This window comes from Ambystoma mexicanum, chromosome 3p (genome assembly GCF_040938575.1).
Source record: "Ambystoma mexicanum isolate Mex_15411 chromosome 3p, UKY_AmexF1_1, whole genome shotgun sequence".
In the NCBI taxonomy this organism is placed as follows: domain Eukaryota; kingdom Metazoa; phylum Chordata; class Amphibia; order Caudata; family Ambystomatidae; genus Ambystoma; species Ambystoma mexicanum.
In genome coordinates this window covers 987,687,471-987,710,527 of record NC_090925.1, presented here as the reverse complement: position 1 = coordinate 987,710,527, position 23,057 = coordinate 987,687,471, and the positions used below count along the sequence as shown (strand labels likewise).

Genomic DNA, 23,057 nt, shown 5'->3' with positions numbered 1-23,057 from the left:
AGGGCCTCCTCCCGCGTATGCCTCGGGACCCGATGGGGGAGGGGGGGGCGCGAAAAACACTCCGATGGAGAACTCGGCGACGGGGGCAGCCCCAAGCTTCGGGAAGGTATCTCCAGGATCACGGCAATCTCATACAGCGGTTTTTCCGCTTTAGTGCAGCGGGCGTTCCGTTATTTCTTCAGTCTCCGCGATTTTCCCGGGGCCATCAAGGGAGCTCATGGATCAGGCAGCCATCTTGCCCGCGCCCCCTGGTGGCCTCCCCGAGCCGCCATTTTATCTGGCCCGGTGGCCATTTTGTCAGGCTGCATACTGCGTGCCTGTGTCAGGGTGCTTGCTGCGTTGGGCCCTGCCTCTTCCAAGACTCCTGGCAGTGGATGTTGAGGCCTACCCTGCACCTCAGGACGGGGCATGGTAGGCAGATTGCCCATGGCGATGTCGCTTTATAGTGCTGAGTACAGGCGCCCCCCACTGTAGTAGCAGCCTTGGTATCTGCACTGGTACAAGAACCTGTAAAGTCCCTCCCGTGCTTGTGCCTCCTGGACGGAGACAACTTTGCAGAGCATGTGGTGCATACAGGCGCCCCCTCCGACATCTGTCTGGTACTAGGGCGTAGCCCTTCGGGTGTAGACCAGGTAATTGAACCTTGCAGCTCCTCAGCGCAGTGCCCGTTAGGATCTCCCGACCCCTCGGCCTGACAGCTGGTAGCTGTAGCAGCCTTGGTACCTGCCCTGGTACCAGGACCTGAAAGGCCCCTCCCACTCCTATGCTTCCTTGGGAAGGAGTCGCTTTTGCGGGGTACGTGGTGCATACAGGTGCCTCCTCGGACATCTGTCCGGTACTAGGGCATAGCCCTTTGGGCGTATACCCGGTAATAGAACCTTACGGCACATCAGCACAGTGTCTGGCGACCCCTCGGCTGGTAGCTGTAGCAGCCTCGATACCAAAAGTTCCCTCCCGCTCTTGCGCCTCCTGGGGGAGGAGTCGCCCTTGCGGGATACGTGGTGCGTACAGGCACCCCCTCGGACCTCTGTATGGTACTAGGGCGTAGCCCCTCGGGTGTAGACCTGTTAATAAAGCCTGTTGGCTCTTCAGCACAGTCACCGGTAGAATCTAGGGACCCCTTGGCCTGGCGGCATGGTGTAAGCACGTCGCACGCGGTACCGGACTCCCAGCCATGGTCGGGGCCAAGGCAGCGGAGGCAGAGAGCGTAGGGGTCAGACGTAGGAAAGAGTCCCTTGCCGGCTGAACACCTCTGGAGCCTTCTGACGTCAACCTGTCCCGCGGAGGAGTGTGGTCGCCAGAGGACAGAGGTTATCTGACTAAAGACAAGAAGTCAAAAACAAAACAGTCCTCCGGGGAGGAGTGCATGGATTACAAGGCCGAAGGCCTAACCCCGGAGCGCTGGTGAAAGCAGTCCCTTCCTGTTGAGTGGAAAAGAGGACTGGGGAGTGGGGCTGGTGGCTGGAGTCAGGGGAGCCCATGCTCCCAGGGCCACCCCCCCCATGCCTCTAAATTTAAAGGGGAAGAAGGTTTTTTTCTGGTGACAAAGGACCTGTCTCCTGTCCCTACTGAGGGACGCCAATACAGTATGGAGGAGAGGATACGGGACTTAAGAGTAGCATGGGTTAGTGGAGCGGGTAGTTGGATGAATTGGTATTTAAGGCAGTAAAATGGGCATGGGGACATTTGACATGGGTTAGTGGGGCAGCAAGTGATGTAATTCGGAGGGAGGACAGTAGCTTTGGAGAGAATGAAGAGGGCAGCAGGATGGGCTAGAGTGGGGAAGGCATAACTATGGGTTAGTAGGTTGAGCAGCAGAATGGGGTTGTAGGACAGGAAAGTAGTATGGGATGGTGGGGCACGTAGCTGTATAAGATACTCTGGTGGGCCTTAGGATGAGGTAGTATAAAGGGCAGTAGCATAAACTAGTGAGGCAGAGTGCATTATGGCATTGAAAGTAGGCAACAAAATGAGGATGTAGCGGATAGCAGGGAAGAGCAGTAACGTGGGTTCCATCTGTAGGCCTGCAGGGTGGAGTGGTGGGGGGTATGCAGCTTTATAACATGCCATGCCACGCCTTACTCTCTTCATCGAATGGTACAGGGCGACAGTAGATGACTAGTTCGGACAGCTCCAGTGCAATCTTCTTTCGCCTCTCCATCATCTTCCCTTCTGTGAGCTGACAAAGCAAAGAAGAAATAGCAGCAAATTAACTAGATATCTTGATTTGAACTCTGTGTTTCGATTGTGTGTGTGGGGGGGCAGCGTATCAATTGGCAGTCAATAGACTGGCTAAGACAATGGAAAGATAAATGACTCAGTTGCAAACCCAGACAGATATCTATGGAAGTACATGCTGCACCGTCAAAAGTCTAACACGCAAAATACAATTCAAGGTCTCAGTGGTTGTTCATCTGGGAGGGGCCTTCCGGGAAAACATTTCATAAACCAGACAAGCTAATAGTAGAAAAACAGTGCTATATTCTCAAACCTTATATTTCCCCTTTTTCTAATAACCCATGCCAGTCAAGTGACTCGTTGTCAGTATCTCCCAACACATGAAAACATTCATAAATTGGCAACGGAATTCCGGAAAAATATCCACACTGTTCACAAATGTAATAGTGAATAGATTTAGTCACAATCTCATAATTATCTCTGAGAAAAATGGCTGCTTGTTTGGCAATTTCTTATTCTGAGGGAAAAGAGCATAAAGGAAGAGACTCTTGCTGATCAAAATGACAAACGGGACATGAAACGAGAACAGGAAGGAAAAAGGGCAAACATGGATGGTTAGATATTGAGGGGAAAAGGCAAATGATATAAAGTAAGAAATGAAGGATGTAAATTGAGAAAAGTAGGCGAGGAAAATAAGGACAAAAGGTGAAAAAGTTGAGAATGGGAAAGGAAAGGTTATAGATAACTTGGGTAGGTAAAATAATGGGGAAAAGATAAGACAAATGAGAAATCGAGCTGACGGAAAAGCAGACTGCGGCAAAAAACAGGGTGTGGAAGACAAAGAAAATGGGGAGTAAAATACAGAAAAGGGAAAATTGAAAGGGAAGAGATTAAACTGTGGCAAAGGTGAGTCTGCCTAGTGAAATAGGGGAGTGTGGGTTTTATATGCTGCCATCATGAAAGCAAAAGGAGCCTTTGAAAGAGATAACATGAGTAGAAAAGAAGATGGGAACACAAAGACTGGTAGAAAGAAACCAAGAGAAAAAAGAAAAAAAAACAAATCAATGGACAATGATTAGTGGAATCCACAAAGGCCTGCATTTAGGGCATGGCCCTAACTTCCCAAATCTATCCAAACAGACTATCCTTAAACTTTATTTGGCTCGCCCAGTGGTAGCTGCGTTCGTGCAATGAAGACTAGATTTTAGGAGGGGAGTAGTGTAGAAAAGAAGACAGGGTAACACAAAATGTATATTTGTTAGGAGGTTATTTCTGAAATCACCTGTTGTGGGGTTCAGAGGGACTGTAGTGTGCAGTGCTACCCCTTAAAGCTAGGCCAAACTCTCACTGGTAAATGTGACTGCAGCACTGCTTTACACTTAGGAGGTAAGTAGACTGGTGTGTAGTACACATCACATACAACAAGGATACCAGGAAAAGGGTTGTCCACACATCCGAGTACAGGAAATATATGACAAACTTTACATACCTGTAATCGTCTTTCTGATGCTTGCATCTGCTTAGATTAACATGCTTTGCATAGGCCAACATCTAGTGGTTGATGCAGAGCATTACATGACTTATTTTTCGAATTAAAAAAAGGGACGTTGTTGGGGCGTGTTTGTAATATTATCCCTACTGTGACGTGTACTGTACCCATGATCCTTCACATGTCAAGGTCATCAGATTGTTTTGGTTCTGACCTGAGGTTGCATTAAGTGTTTAGTAAAAAAGAGAAAAATGTGAAGCTGTGCATGTTGTCTATGTACCTTCTACTCCCAACAAGGGGAGGAAGGGTGGGCGCATGTGAATCTAAGCAGCTACAAGCATCAGTTCAACGATTATAGGTATGGGATACATTACTCACTGTAATCGTATTTCTGGTGCTTGTATCTGCTTTGATTCACATGCTCTGCATAGTCCGACATCTATTGAAAGTCGCAGAGATTACAAGATTGGTTTTCGATACTCAAAGACGGACGTCAATAGGGTCGCGATTAGTAATACTACCCCTAGTGTGACGTGTACTGTACCTATGGTGCTTCACACGTCGAGGTCCCTCAAATTGTTTGTTTCTGACATGAAGTATAGCGTGAGTACAGATGTTGTAAAGCAAAACAGAAAACCCAGAAAACATCTATGCACCTTCTACTCCAGTAGGGGACGAAGGGTGGGTGCATGTGAATATAAGCAGATACAAGCACCAGAAATACGATTACAGTGAGTAATGTATCCCTTCTGGAGTTTGTGGATCTGCTTAGATCACATGCTCTGCATAGATTAACCAGCAGTATCAGGAGAAGGAGGTGGGAAGTTAGAAGGTACAGCGGCAAAGAGATGTTTTAGAACTGTTTGTCCCACCTGTGAATCTTCTTTAGAATGTGTGCCAATGCAGTAATGCTGTGTCAACGTATGGATGCAACTCCACCTATCAGCTTTGCAGATGGCGTCTAGAGGGACGTTTGAAATGAAAGCTAAGGTAGCCTCTGATGGTAGAGTGTGCCCTTGGGGTAAAAGGTAAAACCTTTTTGGATAGGAAATAGCAAAGTTTAATGCCTTTGACCCTTTGATATGTGATAGCCTTCTCTACCAGGCGCTGTAGAAACAAAGTTGATCTGTTTTCCTTAGGGGTCTTGTTCTGTTCACATAGTACAAGACCGCCCTACGTACATCACGCGTATGGAGGCATCTTTCTGCAGAGTTTGATGGATTCTGAAAGAAGGTCGAAAGTTCTATGGACTGCTTTACATGGAACGTTGAAATGAACTTAGGTGAAAACCTAGGATGTGTTCGGAGGACAACTTTGTCCTTGTGTATGATGAAAAGGGGTCTTGTACATATAAAGCCTGTAGCTCACTGACTCGTTTTATGGAGGTGATAGCTACATGAAATGTAGTTTTATAGGGAAGATGCTTTAGGCTGGCTTTGTGAATATGCTCAAAGGGTGGCTCCATGAGCTTGGACAGCACAACATTGAGATCCCAAACCGGGGGAGGTTTGGAAATTGGTGGGAATAGCCTCTTTACCCCTTCCATGAATGCCTTGATGACAGGAACTTTCCACCAGGACACTTTGTTCTGTGAAGCCGATAGGGCCGCCAGATGTAACTTTAAGGAATTGAATACTAGGCCTGAGTCTAGTAAGTTAATCATGTTGTGTAGAATGTTAGCTGGAGAACATTCCAATGGGTTTAGTGATTGTGATGTTCACCATCTCACCCAATTTTTCCACTTATTAAAATAACAGTGTCTGGTGCTGGCTTTCCGTGCCTCTGAGGATGTCCATACACCTTTGTGGAAGGCTTAAGTGGCCAAACTCTATGACTTCAGGAGCAAAGCTGCCAAGTTCATTGATTGTGGGTGGAGTGATGCCCACTTGTGTTGTGTCAACATGTTGTATGGGCACGGTAGCTTGATAGGGTCACACATCTCCAGTTTGAGCAGATGTGGAAACCAAGGCTGTCTCGCCCACATAGGAGCAACCAGGATTAGGGTTACTTGTTCCTTGTGCATCTTGTGCACGAACCTGCTCAGGAGTGGTGTGGGGGGAAAAGCGTAAGCAAATTTCACTGACCAGTTCATCCACAGGGCGTTCCCCTTGCACCCTCGCTGGGGAAACCTGGATGCGAAGTCTGGGCATTGAGTGTTTAGCTTTGTGGCGAACAAGTCTAGTGGGTGGTGACTCCTTAGTGAGAATATTCCGTCTAGGATATCTCTGATATCTCTATCTCTGGTAGAGGGTGTCTGCTTTACCTGACAGAGAATTGAGTTCCCCTGGAACATGTTGGGATGTTTGAAACATGTTCTGCTTGAGTGCCCACCTCCATATCCTCTGGGATAGTTTGGACAGACTTATAGAGTGTGTGTCTCCCTGCATGTTCAGATAGAACATGGCCCTGGTGCTGTCTGTGAGGACCTGCACTGTCTGACCCCGTAGATGTTGCTGAAAGGCCTGAAGAGCCTTGAGGACTGCCAAGAGGTCCAGGAAGTTGATATGTCTTTGGGCAGTAGCGGGTGCCCGCTGTCCGTGGGTTGTGTGCCACCCAACCGGCGAGTGAGGCGTCTGTAGTTAGGATCGCTTGGGCTGGTGGAGCGCGAAAAGGTTTTTGTTTTTAACAGGTTGTCCTTGGACCACCAGCGAAGAGCCTGAACAAGGGTTAGCGAAACAACCACTAGATCGTCCCACTGTCCGCTTCCCTGAGACCAATGTTTCGCTAACCATTCCTGCATTGGACGCATGCGCAGGGGCAAGGGCAAGGCGAGGAACTAAATAAATGTAAGAGGCCATCACCCCTAGTAAGCGCACTGCATTGCGTACCGTTATCTGGCGACCAACCTTGTATTGAGGTACCTGGAGCAGCATATTTCGTACTCTTTCGCTTGAGGGCTGTTAGGCAAGATTGTATGCAGTACCCTGTGGGAGACTGCACTAGCCTTGTTCTCATGGCAATAGTTAACCCAACCTTTGGTACAAGCATGTACTACACAAGTTGGCAGAGTGACTGAGCAGCCAGGCTTATCTCAAGAGGGCTCAATGTGAGCTGTAGGGTTGTAACAGTTTCACAGTGACAAGTATTCACATAAACACTTACACTCAAGGTTTCTTGATTAAACAATTATTTATTAATTTAACAGTCAGTTGAATACACCTTCCTTAGAAGGGAGCAATATATGTAACACAAAAATATACTTCAAAAATATACCCTCTCAGTTTCAATAAAGCAGTAGATACCCATTTGGGATGGCATACAGATACTTCCTACACCCTGAGGTGACTTAAATAACTAGGACGGTGTGGACATTAATACTGGTACATTTAGAGCAGTACTGAGTTTGGTGTCAAAAAGAAAAGGTATTGGGAATAAAACAATGGTTAACAAATATTCTTAAGCAGGTAAGTACTTTTGAACCCCCAATGCAAAGTAAATTAACCCTTTCCGAGCTACTCAAGTTATGGAATGCGTCATTTTTGTTGAGGGATAGTTAAAGCACAAAGTCAGAGGTTAGAAGTCTTTCGGGGAGCCAGGACATCCAATCTCAATTGAGCAAAGTCTAGGGGAGCTGAAGCACTTCATGAAGGTATGTAAAAAGTCTTGCACAATGTTCTAGAAGTCTTTGTAGAAAATGAAATAACTGTTGGGCCACAAGATGGGAGGCTTGTGAGGGGAAAAGCTGCAAGCAACTCTGCAAGAGCAACCAAGACAAGTCTCAACTAAGAGCTAGCAGGCTACACAACAAGAGTTAAGTACCCCTTAGTTTACAGTACCTTAGGTCTGAAGAAATTGGTTCCAGCTGGCTTCTGTTTCATTTGTAGTATGGCAGATTCTGGTGTTCCTGGGCCCCAGTCATGGGGACAAGAGGGAGGACGTCTGGGGACACCTGCACTACGGTTTGAAGGTCGGCGGCAGCAACGGGCAAACTTCAGCTCCGCGGCACTTTGCTGTTTCAGCTTCTCCCGGACAGCACCACTGCAGATCTCGAATACCTTGTGGACTTTCCTTGCATCTGGGGTCCAGCACTCTGTTGAGGTGACTCAGGCTCGGTCAGTCCTGCTTCATGGGAGTCCGGAGCATCTTCCTGGAGCTTGTGTCCGACTTAAAGACGACACACTCGATTCAGGTGTTCCTCTCTCTGGCCATCGGTTCCTGCCGCAGCAATGGAAGTACAGCCAGCTATGAGAGGATTTCCAGATGAGTTCATCTTGTGGTCGATTGATCTCACCAACACAAGGGTCAACTCTGCCTTTCAAGCAAAAGACCTCGCCTTTTATGCAGGTTTCTCCCATTCATTCGCAGCCTATCTGTCAATCACACAGCAGGGTGGCTGTCCTCCAAGGACAGCCAGCCGGCCAATCACCTTTGGGAGCATTTCTGTAACCAAGGACATAAGCTCAGGGAGTTTCGGGCACCTCGCTCACTTCCTGCCCTGCCAGACATGCTGGAGCCAGAGGCGGGCTTCACCAGTGAATCCCGCCAAAGACAAAGTGAACAAAGGGACCAAACCTGGTTTGGCACGCAGAGTAAATCTCAAGAAGGACCTTTCCAACAAGAAATGGTGAAAAAAGAAGATCGGGTCATTTTGACAAAATGGGCACCCCTGGGTGCTTTACTTTAGCTTCAATTGCAGCCGAGGTAGAAACACACAATGGTAGGAAAAAGTAAACCACTGCCACCAGCCATTAATCGTAGATTGGGTAACATAAAAAATGTTACATGAGAACTAGACAAAGGGGATACTAAGTAAACGCTCCAGCGCCCTATTGTAAGATAGTGTGTGCTGGGTCTAGAAAGTTTCATATATAAGGTAAAGTCAACTTCACTTCTCTTGAAAACAGTAGTTTAACCAAGAGAAGGTATTTAAACCTTTGGGAAATCTGGAAGACTTCCCTGTGTCAATGCACTAAAGGTGCTGTGTGACACAATGTAAACAAATGATGCCTATGGAGTTTGTCAGACTCCAAAGTCAAAAGAAACAGTGTTCAAATCAAAGCAAAACACCTGGGTGAGAGAAAAAGGACACTCACTCCAAGGTTAAAATTAAAAAGTGACAAAGTCCAGCAAAAGAGCTGGGGGTCTCTAAGGTGGGTGGAATTCAACAATAAAATGAAAATTCTCCCCGACAAGGGGAATGCCAGCTCCTCTTTTGACTCTAGGATAGCCCCCAGAAATAGTTTGTTTGGCTGGGTAAAAGACTTGATTTTTTTCTCTTGGATGGAGAAACACAGATTGAAAACAAGGTCTATAGTTTTTTGCCTTTTGAGGAGATTCCTCGATGATCAGCCAGTCGTCCAGATAAGGGTATACCGGGATGGACTTTCTGCGCAGGTGTGCTGCCACTACTACAAGCACCTTGGTGAACACTGTTGGTGATGTGGCGATGCCGTATCGAATGGGAGTACTTTGAACTGTTCGTGTTCTCCCGCCATCTTGAAACGCAGGTAATTTCTGTGCGCAGGGTGCACTGAAATAGGACTGAAATATGAAAGAATGCATCTTTCATGTCCAATGTCGCCATGTAGTCTGCCCGTTTCAGGAGTGGAATCAACTCCTGAAACATGGTCATGCAAAACTTCTGTGGTTTGACATATTTGTTTGCGGGGCGCAGATCTAGTAATGGGTGCATGGTAAGGTCTTTCTATGGCACAAGGAAGTACGTTGAATAAATATCCTTGTTTACCTGTTTCACCGGGACGATCTCTATTGCATCCTTTTCGAGCAGCACCTTTAAATCCTCCAGCAGTATGGCTGTTTCTTCTTCTGTTAGTTTCTTCTGTCTTGGCGTGCAGGAAGGTGGTTTCTGAAGCAACTCGATGCAGTACCTGCCTGCCACGGTGGACAACACTCATTTGTCCGATGTATTCCCCTCCCATGCGTGGGTGAATTGAGTGATTTGGCCTCCTACTGGAGTGGCATGGGAGGGGACCTGAAATGGTATGTCATTGTTTGGGAGGGGATGAGCCTCTTCCATGTGAGGTTCTGCCTCTACCTCTGCCTCTTGTATTCCCCCTTTTAAAGCTGGACGAGGAACCTTGGCCTTGAGACTGGTTCCAGGACGGGGACTGTCCTCCCTGAGAGAAGCCTGAAGAACGTTGACCGCTCCTGCCCCGAAATCTCTTCGAGTTTGGGGAACCCTGTTGGGAATAAGGCCTGTTATTCAGCTACCCAAGGGATTTAAGAGTGTCGTACTCGTCCATGGCACTCTTTAGGGGGTCTCTACGGCCTTACCAAATAGGACGTTTGGTTCTAATGGCATGTTCAGGAGGGTTGCTTGGGTCTCTAGCTTAAACCCTGACTGCCTAAGCCAGGCATGCCGCTTAATGAGCGTCCCTTTGGCTACGATGCGTTCTGCGTTGTCTGCCGCATCAAGGTTGTTTTTCAGGATGCAGCTTGAGATTTGTTTGTCTTCTGAAACCATCTTAAGCAGTTGGGCTTTTAGTGGTTCTGGGGCGGCCTGTAGTAGTCGTTCCAGCTCGTCCCATTTGTGGCAGCCGTACCTAGCTAACAAGGTTGTATTGTTAGAAATTCTTGTCTGGTATGCTGCAGTGGAAGCCACCTTTCTCCAAAACCTGTAAATATTTTTTAACTTTCTTTGTCTGGTGGGGCTTCTGCCGACACAGGGAAGTGCCTGCCCTCTTTCTGGTGGTGGTAGCTACCAGAGAATCTGGTTTGAGCTGGCCCCTAATGTACAGGGGGTCAGTGGGTGCAGGTCCTGAACAGTTCTTCTATTCTTGGTTTGACCGGCCTTGTAAAACTACGTGTTATGAGGGATGGTTGAATAAGTATCTCGATTGACTGCAAGAGTGGTATGAATTGTGTGGCTGCCTTTTTGTTCCCCAGGATGTTTTCCACAAAGTCCTTATCGACTTATGTCTCCTCAGTGTCAATGTTCAAATGTTGCGCCGCCTTCAGTAACAATTCGTTATACTGTAGTTGGTTGTCAACTGGCGAGTCTCCAACCAGCTGGTTCTGATGGACTGGTGACTTTATTATATAAATGTTGCCATCATCATCGTAGTACTGGTCTTGATCCTGGCTATAGAGATCCCCTTCGATGGGTCTTGAGGCAGGGTTTTTTGGCAGGGGTGGCTCTGTTGAAGCTCCTCGCTTCGAAGCATCTCCGAGTACTGTTCATTGATTTGGGTGTCTGTCCATGAAGTCCACGGAACAGGACATTTCCCCTAAGATTTTGTTGAATTGTTCTGGAGTAAAACGACATTCTGATGGGAAGCCCGAGATGAGAGGGCCCTGGGAAGGGGCGACATCTTTAGTAGGGGTGTTTTTCGTGGGAATGCTGTCTTTATGGCGCATAGCCTCTAAGGGAGCAGAAGACTGTCTGGGTGGCCCCAGGGGTAAATGGCATCGAAATTGAGTGTTTTTTCAGTGACCTTGCCTTTAGAAGAGAGGGGCTAACGTGTTTGTGAATTAGCGCTTGTATTTTCGGTCCTTTTTTCAAGGCGATGCCGAAATGCCTTTCGACGCCTGTTCTTCGCACAAAAGGAGGGTCTTTTTATATGCAGTGTCCGAACTGACCTTTTCTTTTGGTTTTCGGGAGCTGTCAATAGGCGAAAGCGTGCGCGATGGCCCAGGGGACAGTGAGGAACCTGAGGCTTTTTCCCCGGTCACCGCATGGGTCTTCGAGAGTCACTGTGGGGTATGTCTTTAGCCTGTTGGCGATTAGTAGGACTTAGTAAAAACCATTCAACTGAGGCAGTGCAAGACTCCACTCTTAGTATACGGCTGTACCACCCGAGTTCATGGTAACGTAGACAGAGCAGCCAGGCTTATCTTAGGAGGGAGAGGGCTGTAGAATCAGTAGAAATGAAATTGTAATTCAAATGGTCCAAAGAAACTGAAACACTATACATGTAAACATAGATGATGTATTTAAATACAGGTAGACCCAGATAAATCTAGGGGTAAAAAGGTACTAACACATTATATGAAATCACAATTAAAACAACACAACACTATACAGACCAAAGTATACACCTTATTTGGAATATCTAACATTAGTTCTAGGAAAGTCAAACCTTTTCATACACATTCAGTATAGGTCACACCTATTCTTGGGGAGTAAAAACCAATGGTTACTTTCACAATTACATTCAGTAATGCAAAGCCAGTAGACCCTATCAGTGGTACAGTGACGCTCAGTCAGTACAAATCACATAATCAGTCAACTGGACAATATACTTTTTGTGAATAGTGGAACATTTATTCCAGGTACAGTAAAAACCTAACTACTTTTGTGATAACATACAGTTATACTAGGTGAGTAAAACCTAGGGATGTAATATTCAATTACAAGTGCTTTTGAGATCAGTGAAACACAGCTTGGGATAAGCAGTAACTCTGGTAACTTATTTTTAGATGGCACAAAGCTAACTAAAGGTAAGTAAAACCCATATACTTTTTTAATCTCACAAGGTGTCCAGGTTAGATCTTTCCCAACTATACAAGTGACTGATGTAGGACTTATAAGGGAGAGTTAGAGCCACAGACTCTGGGTTAGACAGCACAGGGAAAGCAAACCCTAATGTTACACTTTACTGAATGACTCAAAGTAATTCTAGTTAGTATAATACAGACTTATTCTGGGCAGGCTAACAGCAAGTCAGGGGAAGCAAGACCCAGTTGGGGGACACACTCATATAATTATCCTAACAGGGCTAAGTTGGTGATACCAACAGTTGGAGGACACTCATACAATTACCCTGCACGGATAATCTGGTAAAAACAAAACATTACTTTTGGGAAGAGGCACAATCTAATCACAGGTGAGTAATATACCTTCACATCTACTTTCTATTAGAATGGCAAAACAGTTTCTAAGGAAAGAAAGATGTTAACCATACTTTTAAGAATAGTGCATCACACATCAAAGGTAAGTAAGAACTTTTGGGGCGTGGCTTGGACGCCATGTGAAAGGACGTGCCTGAACGGGAGCTCCCGCTGATCCGAACATTATCCGGCTGAATCCGCGCAACGGCCGCTACGATGTGGCATAGACGGTGATGACTGTAAATGCGAAGCTCGGCTGCACATGTGGATGCATTTTCATACGGGATTGTGCAGCGCTTGTGTCCCCGGGAGCCGAGTGAAGTTTTTGGGCCGGAGTTTCGCCGGCAGACAAAATGGCTGCCGCCGCTTGATGTTGGGACAAAGGATCGGGGACCGGATTCTGGAGGCGATTCCCTCAGTTCACTTTCAGCGCGATCCAGCGAAAGCAAGCTTGACTGGAGGTAGCCGAAACTGTGTGGCGACGGGGGGACATAGTGCCCCCAGGCCTGGGGCCTAAGCGAGATCGAAGGGACGCTCCTGATCGAAGATATGACGAGCAAGCTCCTGAGGGCGAAGAATAAACAGCCCACGCTCGACGAATTTGCCAAGACATCGCCTGGCACCGAGGGGACCAGGAGCAAAGAAAAGGCCCAGCCCAAGGAGATGGCCGCAGGAGGAACGAACCAGGAGGTCCTGGCAGCGATCGCAGATCTGAAGGCGACATGGGAGACCAAACTCCAACTTGCGGTGGCCGAATTAAAAACTGCGATGGAACTTCAGGTCGGGGCGGTACAGGAGGACGTGAACCTCCTGAGGCAAGATGTGCGAACCCTGGCCGAGCGTACAGAGACCCTGGAGAAGGAGATGGGCCCGACTGTGGTAGAATGCACCGCGCACAAACGAGAGATCCATGCCCTGGTGCAGAGGGTAGGCAACCTGGAAAGCAGGGCTGAAGAGGCAGAAGGTCGGGCCCGCAGAAACAACATCCGGATTGTGGGCCTACCGGAGGGAGCTGAGGGCCAGAATCCCACAGATTTTATTGAGACTTTGCTGCTGCAGGAGATCACCGGAGGTGCCCTAACGCAGGGATTTGCAGTGGAGAGGGCACACAGGGCCCTGATCAGAAGGCCACCGCCGGGTAATCCGCCCAGGCCCGTGATCGCCAAGATCCTCAACTACAAAGACCGGGAGAAGATTCTGGAACATTTTCGTAAAGGGGGCACCATACGGCGAGGGGAGGCAACCATTTCTGCTTACCCCGACTACACTCTACAAGTGCAGCGCAGTCGGATGAACTTTGGGGCGGTCAAAAGGCGCCTGCGGACGGCCGGTTTCAAGTATATGTTACTCTACCCAGCCAAACTTAAGGTCTTCTTCAAGGCTAAGACGCTGTTTTTCGACACCCCTGAGGAGGCCATGGAATGGCTCGATGCGCAGAACTGCCCTCAGGAGCCTGATGAGCAGATGGCGGACGGAGCAGGGAGAGCTAAGTGAAACAGGGGGCCTGGCGGACTTTGAACATTTGGACTGGAATATAGTCTTTGCCACTTTGTGATGGGGATGCATTTTTCTTAACTGTCTCGAACATGGTCCGCGAGCGCGGATATAAATGTGTAGGGGGCATCCGAGGGCCGTTTTATTCGTACCCCAGTGTGTGGTTAGGTTAGTCACTGTGTGAGGTGTGACACCCTGTCGGGTTCTCTACGGGGGCTTCCGTGGAGAACCGAACATGGGGATGCCTGAGATCCAGGGATGGAACTGGGCGGTTGGTTGGGTTAGGGGGGGTGGGGGGTGTTAGTTGTTATGTGAGCCTGGGGAAGAAACTGAGAAGGGATGTAGTCGGGACTGGGGGGAGGCGATCAGACCAGAGGGGGAAGTGGGAGCTACGGATAAATCATGGGAGACCTTAAGGTATTGACATGGAATGTTAGAGGGTTGAATAGCTACCTGAAGCGTAATAAGGTCATGTTGTATTTGAAGAGGCAGAGGATAGACGTGGCCCTGTTACAGGAGACGCATTTGACACGGGACAAACTTGAAATGGTGCGGAGAAAATGGAGGGGGACAGTGGTTGGATCCACATTCTCTGCGTATGCCAGGGGTGTGCTGGTTTGGGTTGCACCACATGTCCCGTTCAAGCTCTTGGGGGAGGTTGTGGAGTCGGACGGGCGGCTGGCCATGGTTTGGGGGATTGTGGAAGGTAGGGTTGTCTGTATCATAAACACTTATGCGCCCAACCAGGACACAGCGACTTACTTCAAGACACTGTGCGCGAGACTCGGTGAAGGGATGGGGAGCACAGTAATCTGGGGTGGAGACTTTAATTGTGTGCTTAACCCCAGGGAGGACAGGTCGGATGACAAAATGGTTAGGCCCAGTCCAGCGGCCAAGGTGTTGCAGTCGCTGCTAGCGGATCTAGGCCTGGTAGACGTGTGGAGAGCGAGACACCCGGGTGGGAGGCAGTATTCGCACTATTCGGCTCCGCACCAACTGCACACGAGGCTCGACTACTTTTTTGCCACTCCAGACATCCTTACGGAGTGCGAACAGATTGACTACAGGGCGAGGGTCCTCTCGGACCACTCGCCCCTAATCATGCATTGGCGGCTGCGCCCCCCACGTGCACGGATTCCAACATGGCGCCTACGGGCGGAAGCGCTACGGGATCCGGTATTCAAGGAGGACATGAGGGAGGAGATAGTCGCGTACTTTGAGTCGAACACAGGGAGTGTCAAATCGGCTGGTACTTTGTGGGAGGCTTTTAAGGTGGTGATGAGGGGAGCTGCTATCGCGAAGTCCAAGGGATTAATGGGCGGAATCCTGACCGACCTGCGAGAGGCCGAGATTGAGCTGGAAAAAGAATTGGAGAAGGGTGGGACCGATGTGGAAGTAGTTACTGAGCTGCAGCAGCGGTGCTCTGGGCATTGGGACAGACTTTGTAACCTGAATTATACGAAGTACATTGAGAGGTTGCATGCGGGTGGGGACAAGACAGGCAGGCTCCTCGCTTGGCTATATAAGAGCGAAACCCCTAGGGCTCAGATCCGATCGGTCATCACTGAAGGGGGTGCGGAGATCGATACGCAAGAAGGGGTAAATGGGGCATTCGCAGAATATTACCAAACATTGTATGAAGATCGGGAAGGGGGGAGCCGAGAGGAGATAGATGAAGTACTCGGGGATATAGGCCTGCCCAGAATCAGCGATGAAGAGCGAGAGGAGATGGATGCTCCGATCACTCTGGAAGAGCTCAGAGAAATAGTGCGACAGCTGCCCACTTGCAAGGCCCCGGGGGCGGACGGGTTCCCCAGCGAGTTTTATAAGGCGTATGGGGAGGAGGTACTCCCACCCATGCTGGACATGTTTAATGAGGCGTTTGAGCTAGGACGGCTACCAGAATCACTCAGGGAAGCGGTCATAGTGCCACTCCCCAAGCACAATACACCGGGACACGGCTGCGGCTCCTATCGACCCTTGTCAATGCTGAACCAGGACAGCAAGATCCTAACAGCTGTCTTGGCGGCCAGAATGAGGAGAGTGATAGGCAAGCTGATTCACCCTGACCAGACGGGCTATGTCCCGGACAGGAACATTACCCACAACCATAGACGCCTACACAGAGTGGTCGAATGGGGATGTAGCAAAGACGGCGAAATGGCGATAGTGGCGCTGGATGCGGTCAAGGCGTTCGACTCTGTTCGTTGGCCGTGGCTGTTGGCGGCACTGGATCACTTCGGAATGGGGCCAGGGTACAGGAGGTGGGCCGAATTATTATATAGCGCGCCTCTAGCCAGAGTTCGTACGGGGGCAGTTGTGTCGGACAGGTGGCAGTTGGGTAGAGGCACCAGGTAGGGATGTCCTTGGTCCCCAATTTTGTACATCCTGGCCCTTGAGCCCTTGGCAATTTACCTCCGGCAACAGTATGACCCGGTGGGCATAGAGGTGGGGGGGGAGAGCCATCTGATATCCCTGTATGCCGACGACATGCTGTTGTACCTCCAATACCCTGAAGAGAACTTGCAATATGTCTTGGAGGTGATGGAGAGGTTTGCTTGGCTTTCTGGTATAGCGGTCAACCCTCGGAAATCCACCCTGTTCCCGCTGGGCGGCTATGTGGGGATACCGGCTGAGAGGTTGCCAGTATTGCGAATCCCATGGGCGACAAGCACCTTTCGGTACCTTGGCATAGACGTATATCACACGACCGGGGAGGAACACAGGCACAATACTGAATTGGCAGTGGGGAGGATCGAGAAGTGCATGAGGTTTTGGGAGAAACTACCCTTGGCGATGATGGGCCGGGGTGCCATGCTTAAGATGGTCGTGCTACCTAGGCTGCTGCATTATTTCAATAACATTCCATACATGATACCCAAGGGGTTTTTTGCTAGACTACATGGGGTATGTAGAGATTTCTTGTGGCAGGGCACGCGTAACAGGGTCGCATTGTGGAAATTGCAGGAGGCTTATGAGAAAGGCGGCGTGAGGCTGCCGAACTTTGAAGCCTACTACGTGGCAGCGCAGCTGCAGTACGTGGCCAAGTGGCTTTCGGACGACGAAACCCCGGAACATAGACTGTTGGGAAAGGACTGCTCCCCCTTCTACCTGCGAGAGATTATTTGGGTATCCAGCACATGGACGAGGGGGCGTCCTAAGATGCTAGCGTTGGGCAGGAACATGTGGCGAAGAGCCTGCCGGATGATGGGGGATCCCCTGCCGTGCATGCCTCAGCTGCCGCTGGTGGCCTTGGCAGGGGAAGACGGACAGCTTAGGGCCATCCTGCGAACATACTGGGAGTCAGTGGGGCTGGTCACTTTGGGGGACATTTGGCAGGATGGGGCCTTGGCGGAGTTCGCAGATCTGGAGGCGGGGGCGGGGCTGCATGCGGGGCAATACATGACGTTCCACAGAGTGGTCAGGGAGGTCCGGAGCACTTGGCCCGAGACCGTATTGGCTGACGAGCCGGATGCGACGCTGGAGATTATGTATGATGCATCCGAGGGCGGGCATGAGGTCTCCAGGCTGTACGAAATGCTGATGGCAAAGGTTGGGAAGGATTTGGGGTACCTGAGGTTGGAAAGGGAAAAAGAGATGGGGGCCCCGATGGCGGATGGGCAGTGGGAGCGCGCCCTGGGGTACCACAAAAAAGTATCGAGAAACGCCAGGTTTAAACAGATACAACTATATATCACGCATAGGGCATACATGACCCCCCTGAGAATTTCCAGATTTCGAGACGCTGGGCGCCAGGCGTGTCCCAAGTGTAACACAGAGAACGCTGATATGATTCACATGTTCTGGGCCTGCCCTGTGATTGCAACCTATTGGTGTGAAGTGGCGCAGAAGCTGGCAGGGAGGGGCATTGTACTTAAGATAGATTCGGCCTGGGCCTGTTTGCTTGGAGGGTACCCCAGGGCGCGCAAGCTTCGGCACGTGGAGAAGCTTAAAGATTTGGCTTATACGCTTGCCAAACGCAGAATAGCCATGGGATGGAAGAATTGTCAGAGGCCACGGGTGGAGGTATGGTGGCGTGACCTCCAGAAATGGGCTGCCGCCGAGACGACAGCATGGTGGGAGGCCAGCAGGGCGGGAGGGGAGGAAGAGGTGAGCTCCCTCACGGCATGGAAGGTGCTAGTGGCTGAACTGTTTAGTACGGGGTTGACCTCGGCTGGATCTGAGAGCGACGGAACCCCACCACACGGAACGCACAATGATGGTGGACACCCTACAGGCTCATAGGGGGGAGGGAAGGGGATTGTTAAGTTAATTTTGTTCTGTTTTTTCTTTCTTTTCTTTTCATATCTGTTGTTTGGCCTTTGTTGTGGCTTGATGTGTTCTATTTATGTTCTGTTGCACTGTGTGGTTGTTATAAAATAAAATACATTTTAAAAAAAAAAAAAAAAGGTAAGTAAGAACTTTTGTAACTGTTAACTCTTAGGAGTTTACAGTTACTGACTAACTCTTTTACAAGTAAGTAACTTTTAAACACTTATTTTCTTCTCTAGTCAAAAGGCCCAGTCCCTTAAAAGTCGCTCCTTTATTCTTGGAGTATGAGTGTTCTCAGTGGCAGAAGGGGGGTCACAAGGATCTAGTGTCCACAGGCAGTGTCCAGATAGGTTCTTAAGGAGCAAAAGTCAGAGTTCCTTAGGAAGACTGGACAAACAGGTGAGTACTTTACTTCTGAGTTAGAAGAGGGTCCAGGGGCTTCAGAGAAGACACCATAGCAGGACTCTAGCAGTGGGACTGGGTGCACTGGGTGAGAGGCCTCCCCCATCACAAAAAACACCCCACAGCTACACAGAAATCCTAAGAGACATACCCAAGCTAACATTAACCCTCAGCATTTGCAGCAGGAGGACTTCAGGGTCTGCAGCCAAATACCCAGTCAGTAGATTCCTTGTCGTGGTGACTGAAAACAAGACGCCAGAAGGAACTTTGCAGCAGGGGTCCATGAAGAAGGCTCTAGGCAAGGTTTTCCTCGCGGCTGAATGCGGTTCTGCGGATTTGGCGCCTTTTCAAGGAGCACAGAAGAAGACAGAAAATTGTGGTTGAATTCTCATCGTTACAAAGGTCCAGCACTCTGTTGAGGGGACTTTTCGGACTTGACTCGTGTCTCTGGAGATCCACCAGGATACCCACGAAGTTTCAGCGAGATTCGGTATTCGGAAGACTATGCACCGCACGGTGGCTGGAGGTCCCAGGGTATTATAGCAACGCAAGATGGCAGCAACGCGTGGGATGGCTCAAAATGCAGGTCTTCTTGAGTCTAGTGGGTCTCACCAGGCTCTGGGTCAGGGTTGTCTTTTTTGGAGTCCCCAGGCCGATTGGAAGTAAGGGCTACAGGAGGCTCTGGTTACACAGCAGGCTCTGCGGTAGCTGGAAATCTTTTCTGCTGCGTTTCCTTCATCATCCTCTTAGGTTTCGGTTCCAGTGGTCTACTACTTCAGCTTACAGGTTTGCAGTATTTAACATGAACTACAGCACAACTTCTGTATTCTCTCCCTGCATTTTACAAGAAGAGAAAGTCTGGTTGTCCAATCAGGACAGCCAGCCCCCCCACTGTGATTTGTCCCCATTCAGACAAAGGGCTGCAGAGTTTTGGACTCCTCCCTCACTTCTGCCCTCACAGACTGGAGCCTGGGCGGGGAGTCCATAGGACTCCCGCCGAAGATAATTTCCCAGCCTGGATGTCAGGGGAAAGAACAAGAAAAGGACAAGAAACACTAAAATGGCAAAAAAAGAAGACAAGGTCCATTTTGGTAAAATGAACACCCTTAGGTGCCTATACTACACTGTAGCTGTGAACACAGCCTGCGGTAAAGGTGCACCAAATTAATACAAGGTATCACTGCCACCAGCCATTGAAGGTAAGCTTGTCCCTGTAACAGAATTGTTACAGTTTTAGAGTGAAAGGAGATACATTGTATCTCCCCAGTACTCCACATAAGGTGGGGTGTGCTGGTTTCACCAAATAAAATGTAAAAGGGATCCGAAGATCCTTTCTACCCTTGGGAACTGTAGTTCTCTCAAGGTTAGCAAAAGAAAGTTAAATGGGAGACCCTAGGGCAACACAGCAACAACAGGCACTTATTGCCAATAAGTTGTTAAAGAGGATAACTTTAAAAAGACACGATGGAGGTCAAAAAAATGACACCCATAAAAAGAGAAAGATTTTGAGTATGGAAAAAGGTTCCCACTCACAGTGGCATTTAGGAAAAATATCCCACTAGTAAAGCAAAACGTTCTGGGGTTGACCCAAGTCAGGAAGATTTACCAGTTCTGTGAAAATCTTACCTAATAGGGATAAACATTCTCTAAAAGGAGTCAGTATAGAGAACCGCCCTCCTCTCTCCCTACTGTAATGGGCCAGAGCCCAAAAAGGCCTGTAAGGCCGCGTCTGGGCATCGATCGATCAGTTGTCGATGCTATGGGTATTCGTCAGGAGCTGTCGAGTCGATGAGCAGTCGTGCGGCGAGGCAAACAATAAAAGAAAAGAAGACATTCTACCAATATAACTTTTTGTAAATCAAAGGCATCAGCCTAGACGAGAACTCTGCATTTGCGACCGACTTTGGTGGCGGAAAAAAACAATCTGAGGGACCTCGATGCGTGAAGGACCATGGGTACAGTACACGTTACACTAGGGATAGTGTTACTAATCACACCAAGTCGACGTCCGTTTGAGTTTCGAAAATAAATCTTGTAATACTCTGCAACTTCAGCTAGATGTCGGACTATTCAGAGCAGGTGATCTAAGCAGATCCACAAGCTCCAGAAGGAATGTTTGTCTTCCAATGCTTGTGGATCTGCTTACAATCCCATGCGTTTCATGGGCTAGCGCACAGTACCAGGAGAAGGAGGTGGGTTGTTTGAAGGAACAGGCAAAGAAATGTTTTAACATTGCATGTCCCACTTGTAAGTTATTCCTTGCTTGTGACTCAGCAGAGTAATGTTGAGTGAAGGTTTGAAATGAACTCAATGTAGCTGGTTTACAGATTGCCTCCAAAAGTACATTTGCAATGAAGGCCAATGTAGCACCTCTACTACGTGTAGTGTGTGCTCTAGGTGTAAATGGTAGTTCCTTGTTGGGTAACCTGTAACACTGCTGTATGCTTTTTACTATCCATTTAGAAATGGTTGCCTTTAAAACAGGGCCCCGTTCTCTTCGGCACTTAGGGAAACTTAGAACTGGTCTGTTTTCCTGATTAGCTTTGTTTTATTGGGGTTTGTAAGGATGGGCAGGACCACTGAATGGCTTAACAGAATTCTTGAATGTATTAAAAAAAAAATTAAACGGAGACCTTAAAAAAAAAAAGAAATCAGGTCTTCAGAAATAATGTCCTTTCTTTCTGGAAAATATAGAAAAATACATTTTCAGTCTCTTCTGGTTGCTTCCAGTATAAGGATGAACTCTCAGGCTTTTCTTCCTCCTAGTCTTCGTAAGCCCAACAGGGTTCAGGTGCTCTCCCCTCTGATTCTTCTCGTCTCTGAAATTACACATTAGTCCTTCCTTGGTTTCAACCTTAAATAGGGGCTGGAGGCTGCCTACCCAATCAGGATGAAGTATCTCCTGGAAGTTATAAAAACCTCCCCAAGCCCCACTCCTTTCTTTCCACAACCCGGTATCCTGTACTGCCTTGCTTCGTGGCTTCTGAGTTGGTACCCCAGAGCCCCCTTGCTCCAAGGTACAATTATCCTGTAGTGTTAATATGGGTTGTTAAGTGTTTTTGTGACCACAAAGAATGTTGCGGGTAGAAGTGGTGTGCGAGGGCTGTGTATGCCAGCTCTCGATGGTACGTTTTCGAGTCATGTTCGCTTGCCATGGAGCCTGCAGGCCCACGTGGTTGAGTCATTCTGCCGTTTGTTGTAACATCGGCCCTAGCAGTGTTTCTCCTGGCTTCCGGCGTTTCTTCTACGCCTGTTGCCTTGGTGGCAAGGTTGGATCGCTGTGCTCCATTCGGACGTGTAAATGAGAGGCCTGGCAGCAAGGATTGTTGAACCAAAAAAACAAACCTTTATTCAGGATGCAGGGATAACTGCTTCAACTGAAAAGGTTCTTAATAAAGATTACTCCTTTCTTCTGTAATAAGGATGAGGCTTCACAAAGGTGTAGTTAGTTCTCATAAGCCCACAGTGTCTCGGGTGCTCCTTCTCTCTCGGGTTCCTGCAAGGGAATGGAGAAGACACACCCAGTCCGTCATTTGTCTCCACCTTATATAGGGGCTGGAGGGTTGTGAACCAATCAGGGAGGTGTTGTTCAGGTAGTCTATAAAAGTTCCCATAAGCCCCGCCCCTTTCTCTCGTAACGAAGGTTGCCTCCATGCCTGGTCCACCAAGCCTGTGCAACCGGACGGAACGCCGGCCTCCACGTGAGCCGACACCGCCGCAGTCGCTGGACCTCTGCAACGAGAAATGAAAGGTGAGCGTTGCCGGGGTTCTCCGTAATCCGGTACTCTCACTTGTTTCTCTGTCGCGGCTTTCCACTGCCATGTGAACGGAACTGCTCGATGGTAATCCACCGGCTGTTGGGGGGCATAACTGGTCTGATTGATGTTACCCTGCTGACATAAGAGTATATTTCTTGGGTATAGGGGAGCGGGTACGGCCGGGAGGCTTCTGTTCCTGTCTTCTCTAACCCCACCTTCCGAGGACTCACGGCCATTAGCCGCCTTTGACCATGTTTGCCCTCGACATTGTTGTTCTACCCACTTCGTTTGGTCTATGTCGAACGAACCATGCTTTCTTCCTTCCATTGCTCTGTGATTAATTGTTCTCCTTTGATCTTCTCCTTTCCGTCTTGCCGCTGCTGGTGTCCTTTCTTCAGCGTTCCGTTCACAGGACGAATGCCCACCCCAACTTCAGTCGGGTTGGCGTCCGTGTCTGACCACGGGACTGCTTGTTCCCACGTGGCAGTGTCTGCTTGTGGTTCCATGAGCCGGTGTGCTCCTCCGATTCCCCACGTCTCGCTCCATACCGGCATAACTGCCTCCTCCGTTACAACCCCCGTGCTGTCCTCTCTGCCACGGAAAGGACCCCACTATTCACCTTGTGTTGCATCCCGCTCAATGTCCTGACCAACAACCGAGTCTACCTTACATAA

At 48.9% G+C, this 23,057-nt stretch overlaps 1 protein-coding gene across 1 annotated transcript in view; it reads right to left on the bottom strand.

Annotated features, from left to right (window-relative positions):
* The window catches only part of PLCG1 (phospholipase C gamma 1), a 1,097,362-nt gene that overhangs the window by 167,124 nt on the left and 907,181 nt on the right, over nt 1–23,057 (bottom strand). Inside the window, exon 25 of the mRNA XM_069652272.1 lies at nt 2,083–2,179. Within this exon, the coding sequence (XP_069508373.1) occupies nt 2,083–2,179 (97 nt within the window). The remainder of the gene's footprint in view (nt 1–2,082; nt 2,180–23,057) is intronic.